This window comes from Portunus trituberculatus, chromosome 40, assembly GCF_017591435.1.
Source record: "Portunus trituberculatus isolate SZX2019 chromosome 40, ASM1759143v1, whole genome shotgun sequence".
NCBI lineage: Eukaryota > Metazoa > Arthropoda > Malacostraca > Decapoda > Portunidae > Portunus > Portunus trituberculatus.
In genome coordinates, this window is record NC_059294.1 from 2,155,001 (window position 1) to 2,161,317 (window position 6,317).

At 46.1% G+C, this 6,317-nt stretch overlaps 1 protein-coding gene across 1 annotated transcript in view; it reads right to left on the minus strand.

Annotated features, from left to right (window-relative positions):
- LOC123516038 (dual oxidase-like) overlaps positions 1-5,913 on the minus strand; it is an 89,345-nt gene extending 83,432 nt beyond the window's left edge. Inside the window, exon 1 of the mRNA XM_045275044.1 lies at positions 5,726-5,913. Coding sequence (XP_045130979.1) covers positions 5,726-5,795 — 70 coding nt within the window. The 5' untranslated portion in view covers positions 5,796-5,913. The remainder of the gene's footprint in view (positions 1-5,725) is intronic.
- Between the last annotated feature and the right edge of the window lie 404 nt (positions 5,914-6,317).

Consider the following 6,317-nt stretch of genomic DNA (forward strand, 5'->3'; position numbering starts at 1 on the left):
GTGAGTGTGCGTGTAAGTGTAAGTGTGCGTGTGCGCGTAAGTGTGCGTGTGCGTGTGCGCGCGTGTGCGTGTGCGTGTGCGCGCGTGTGCGTGTGCGCGCGTGTGCGTGTGCGCGTGTGCGTGTGCGCGCGTGTGCGTGTGCGCGCGTGTGCGTGCGTGTGCGTGTGCGTGTGTGCGTGTGCGCGCGTGAGTGTGCGTGTGCGCTTGAGTGTGCGTGTGCGCGTGAGTGTGCGTGTGCGTGTGCGCGTGAGTGTGCGTGTGCTTGTGCGTGTGTGCGCGTGAGTGCGTGTGCGCACACGTGTGTGTGTGTGTGTGTGTGTGTGTGTGTGTGTGTACACTCGGAAACATTTGTAAAAGACTTGTTACGCAAAAACTCAGTGTAGTTAGCGAACAAGGTGAAAAATCAAGATATATTTTAGTGTCCGAAACGAGTGTGGTGGCGAGGCTGCACCGCTGAGGCATGAATGGGAGACGCTGATGCGCTCCAGGTTACACACTGCAAAAAGAGGAAGGACTTTATAGATTCTCTATTTTTTATCATTCATTTTTTTTTCTTTTTCTTTTTTAGTGTAAGAAGTGGTTAACTGGTTCCACAGCCGGTGACTTCCCCCCCACCCCCGAGGCCTACACCGCTCCACTAACGGTGCTAAACACTCAAGAATGTGTAGACAAACTAAAACAAGAGACAGTCATAAGTAAGATAACGAAAAAAAAAAAAAAAAAATCGGCCCTATCATTAACAACTAAAACGTGGGGCGTCCTTCGAGGTGACGTCACCACTCGGTGAGAGCAACTCGCGTGACCTCGACACAGGTGCATCCCACACACCCCCTCACCACAAATATTACGGATTCAAAATGGCGGTCTCGGCGGTCACAGTTGAAGATTATCACTATTTCATGGCTTATATGTTTATGGCACCGCCAGGCAGGAACTAGTGATCCATGCAGCAAAATCACTATACAATATAACTACTACTGGGGAGAACGGAAGCAGGGCGGGTCTGTAAGATAAGAAGCTGAGGCGAGGCAAGAAGTGGCTAAGGAGTTGAGTCGTGAAGGGGTCTAAATGAAAGATGCGAAGCTGAGGCGAGGCAAGAAGTGGCTTGACAGTGGGGCTGTGTGGGGGCTGGTTGGGCGAGCAGCAGCAACGATGGACTGGTTGTGGTAAAGAACAGTGAAAGGGGAGTGTGTGGCGGAGCAGGGACTGGGCGCTGGGCATGGTCTGGTGTGAGGTCGGGTGAGGCGGGGCAGGGAGTGTTAGAGTGAAGAGGCTCTTCTTGTTCAACATAACACTGGCTACACGTGTACACGCTGAAGCTCTTTAGCTAGGCGTTGGTTAATAATGCGAGAGGAAGGCCCCAACCTAATGACTAAAAAGAGACTGGGTTGCCTAAGCTGTGCAGCGCGGCGCAGTTAAGAAAACCCACTTTCTACTATCATGAGCTGTTTTGTGAAGTTCAAAGTTATGACACGCCATTGGATTACTTGCCGATACGCTCCATGACTCGCGTTTATTCATATCATATTGATAAAAAAAAATCCACCTCAGAAACATACAAAAAACAACTCGATTATTTTCCCCAGAACAGAATGATCAGCATGGATTTCATTTTTTTGCCTTGCTCAAGACTTGTTAAACTTGCAAAACGTAACAATCCACATTACTGCTGCAAAATAAACTTAGAAGAAAACCAGGTCATGAACTTTTCAAGGGCAGCAACCAACCTACATGCTCAGCGAGTTTCTCCCTTTAGAATCTGGACCCCACGCCAGCACAGAGCGGCCACACCTGGTATCTGGGCAGCACATCAGACACCCGCTTACTGGAGACTATGGGCTAATTAACGCCTCGAGATGCCATCAGCGGTTTATCACAAGCTTCAAAAGAAAGACGATATGAGAGAGAGAGAGAGAGAGAGAGAGAGAGAGAGAGAGAGAGAGAGAGAGAGAGAGAGAGAGAGAGAGAGAGAGAGAGAGAGAGAGAGAGAGAGAGAGAGAGAGAGAGAGAGAGAGAGAGAGAGAGAGAGAGAGAGAGAGAGAGAGAGAGAGAGAATAGGGGATCTCTATTCTCATGCCCAAAGAGGAACCGGAAACTCGCCAAGGTTACACTACGTAAGGAAAGCGAAGAAGGAAAGAAAAAAAGTGGCTGTTTGATGGTGAGACAGCAGCTTACTCAACCAGACACGCGTGGGTTTGTCTCTTGGAGGTCGGGGGCGGGGGAGGGAGAGGGAGAGGAGGCGGTGCGGGAGGAGGCGCCACGGGTGTTTCCAGGGCCCCGATACCCGCGTTCACTGCCCTGTTTTCCTCCTCAGGTCGCCGGTAACAGGAATGGCGGCTGGCTTTCCCCGGCATCACCTGGACCGTTCGTTTTCTTGTGTGTGTGGCTTGTGCTGAGACAACGAGCTTGTGGTGGCGGCGGCGACGGCGGTGGTGGTGGTATAGTTTGTGAGTGGGTGAGTATGGAAGTGAATAAATGCGTGAACAAGTACGAGTCAATGAACGAGTGAGTGCATAAATTAGAGAGTGAGTGATTCAGTGATTGGTGGTGGGGAAGTAAGAGTAGCCCCAGTGCATGTAGTAACCTCGCAGCCTAGTAGGTAACAGTGTGTGTGTGTGTGTGTGTGTGTGTGTGTGTGTGTGTGTGTGTGTGAGAGAGAGAGAGAGAGAGAGAGAGAGAGAGAGAGAGAGAGAGAGAGAGAGAGAGAGAGAGAGAGAGAGAGAGAGAGAGAGAGAGAGAAACAAAGGACACAGAAGAGAAAGACAGACACAGACAGAGACATGAAGACACACACAGATAGACAAATATCTTCATTATCTAACCCTGACAAGTAAGGAATTTCCTCGGTGTGTACACGAGTTTATAATGAAGGACGGCGAGCGTCGCCTCCGCGCCAAGGACCAGTCAGTGATCTCAGACTGTGACTCGACAGAAAAATCTCATTGCAAACATTGTCTGAATGAAACAATTGGCGGGACACAAACTTAATAACATACATTCACCTATGGTATATAATGCAGCAAGTGACTGGGCAGAAAGACTGATTGCAAACGCTGTATGAAGAAGAAAGTGACTCACATAACAATCTAACACACTCCCAGACATGAATTACTTAACACACGGATTTCAAACACAATCAGACGGAAACAGCCGGCGGAACACAAACTAATCACTACCTAAGCTATGGACTAAGACAGTCAACTTAGACGAATTCTAAACATTATATGAAGAAGAAAACTTGGAAGACACAAACCTAATACACCCCTTTGGATTATACAAGAGAAACGTCAATTGAAAACCCTATCTTAAGGAAATAAGTGGCACACAAACTTAACATCCAGCTGTGATAATAACGCACCATACGTTGCATGACTCGCCCTATTTATCCATATCATCGATTCGATCATCTTCATCACACGTCACTGTATAGAATAGTTTGCTTGGACGCAGAAAAGAAAATACGAGGATGATAAGACAAGGGAAGCTGCAAGAATTCATCAGGCCTATTGGTGCCAGTACATGTTTTAAAAATATCTACTCATTTCCATTATCATTCTCTTCTGTAAATCTATCTAATCTCACTTCTAGGTTCCCTCATTAAGTGGTTTACAACTTCATTACTATTCATCGACCGCTCAATTCAAGCATTTTTTTTTTTCTTTCAATTTATTTTTCATCGTGCTTGATCTAAAGATTAATTTAGTTTTTTTTCCAGATAACTAAACTACATGAGGCTGTAGCATTTTTGTGGTCTAAAAATTCCATGACTTGACAAGTGTTTTGGTTACAGGAGAAAAAAACTGCTTGTGACGCCCGTTGTTTTGAGCAAGATATGGTGGTCTTGCTAAACAATGATTGAGCTATATATATTTAAACAATTTACTCTTTAAAAAAATCACTTTTGTTATGAAAGCTGCCTTTTAAAAACATAATATACTTTTCAAAACACCATTTTATTGAGTCATTAAAGTTAAACGTTTTCATAACTATATAATTCATATTATCTTTAATTAATGTTGCCATTGTTTTTATCCTCACTGCCAGACACGAAACAAGGTAACCCCAAAACATCAATCTCCTCTCTTTCTCACTCCTTCAGAAGACTGACTCGTGGATGGGATTTCCACCCACTCTTATCCAATCCCCGCTCCGCGATGTGATTCACGGATAAACTCACCTGAACAAGTATGTACCAGTCACTATCCGTAATGCGTGACGAACTTTCCAATGATGTGGATAATTCCAGGAGAAAATCTCTGGTATAATTATAAGATGTAAGTAATAACTCGTTGAGAGTAAGGAGGTTATTCTGTGAAGTTCGATAGACTTTCGTTGGAATCGCGTGAGGTTTCGTTAATGATTATATTTTCCAAACTTGTTACCAGAAGAGAAACATGGAATGAGATGAGGACAAGCATTTTTTTTTTATTTACTTTTCCTCTTACTTATCAAGGTTATGGCATTGCCTCTTCTGGTTCATCTGTTGTGTGCTAGAAAGCGTTTCCTTAAGTAAACATTACGTACAGTGATGAGGCTCGCACTGTTCCGCCCCACTGCAAACCTGCACTGTGAAGTATTAATTACCTATCTCCCCAGACCGCCAAGCTCGTCTGAATGTCATCAATTTACTTTCAGTTCCGTTTGTGGCTGCTGCGCTCGGCTCGCCGTGGCAAGGCGGCGGCGTGTTACAGCCTCACTCCATGATTTCTTAAATATTGATATGCGTACACATTCTTTCCTAAACAAAAGAAATAACAAAAAATCAGTCATCGAGAGACATACAAGGTAAGAAGAGCAGAGCAACTGCATGCAGTCCTATGTGACCAGAGGGAGCCAATCGAGTGAGAGTGAAACCTTATTATCCTCCCACGCAGCCACGACCTCCTCCCGGCCGCGACGGGGAAAAACAAATGGCCGGATATTGCTGAGGGAACTGAACATCAGAATGGTGGTTTTCTGCAGCAAAAGTGACACCGCAGCTAACGATGAAATACAAAATTACTCCTCATATTTGTGCAGTTTTTGTTGTTCATGCACTACTGTGTGATAGCTAATTAATTTCAAGAAGTGTATTTTAGTCTAAATATGCCAAGATGAATATCAAAAGCACAAGAGATAGTGGTTAAGGCAACGTCGTCGTTGAAAGCATCACACGTGTTACATTCAATAGTGGCATTAGGATGTTGTACACATTTATTTTCCTTGGCTGAGCGGCGTGCCGCACAACGCTGGCCGGATTGAGGAGCAGAGTGGGTGCGCCAGTCCCTGCCTCCTCTACCAAGGCCACGAGTAACTGTTCGATTCACTCAACATGCTAGCCTAGTACTGGTACCTGTCGCCCGCGGCGGGCGGCGGTGGGCGGCAACCTTCGATTGGCCCTCCATGCACCGTGGCCTGTCCCACAGCACATCATGATTAGTCTCTAAGGCAGCGTTGAAATTCCAATAAGCGGGTAGGTGCTTCAGCTGCTGCCACACACTCGCCCAGCACCGGGAACTCCAGTTTCTCTTCTATCTTTTGTGAACGGTAAGCTGGACCATGAGTCAGCCATGTAGCGAAAAGGAAGGAAGTAAGAAAGCACAGGGAGAAGGCAGAGAGGCAGCCAGGACACCAGGCAGTCAACCGACGACCTCGAAGATGGAGTAACATACGTGAAATGAATGAGTTCAAGCTTTAACCTACTTCTTTCACATGAAAGGAAGAATCAAAACAATAACCGGCCTACCTTCATCGCCGAGGACGTTACAGCCACACAGAAGGTGCACTCCTATTATTATCCATCGTATGTCATACATGTGGACCTTCCTTCCCTTGAACACACAGGTCCAAGATATGGTATGGCAGAACGGCGGAGGAGCTGCAAACAACACCACTCACTTCCAGAGCCTGAGCCACACTGACGTGCAGTGAGCCGCGAGCAGCTGGAAACGCTAGCTAGTGTCAAATGGGGTTGCCATGTCGGCCAAATAATTACGAGCACGGAAAGTATGGCATCACCAGCTCGCCTCGAGTGACAGGAGGGAGAAAAGAGAAAACCAGACGATGCGGGTAACTTAGTTTTCCTAAAACCCACTCGCAAAGCGAAGAATTTGTTAATTATTGCTGTTAACGGGCAGCTCCTCGCCTCGGGAGGTGTTGCCAACACGCGGCGCGGTCTCCTGGCTAATGTAATTATGGTTGTAGAAGACTTGTTTTTTATATGAATACAAAAAGTTGTCAAGTATTTCTAAGCGGTGAATACTAGAGGAGTTACATTTGCGTTTCTATTCTTGAATTATTGAGACATTCGAGAGTTCCTGGTTGGTCTGTGCTGGCAT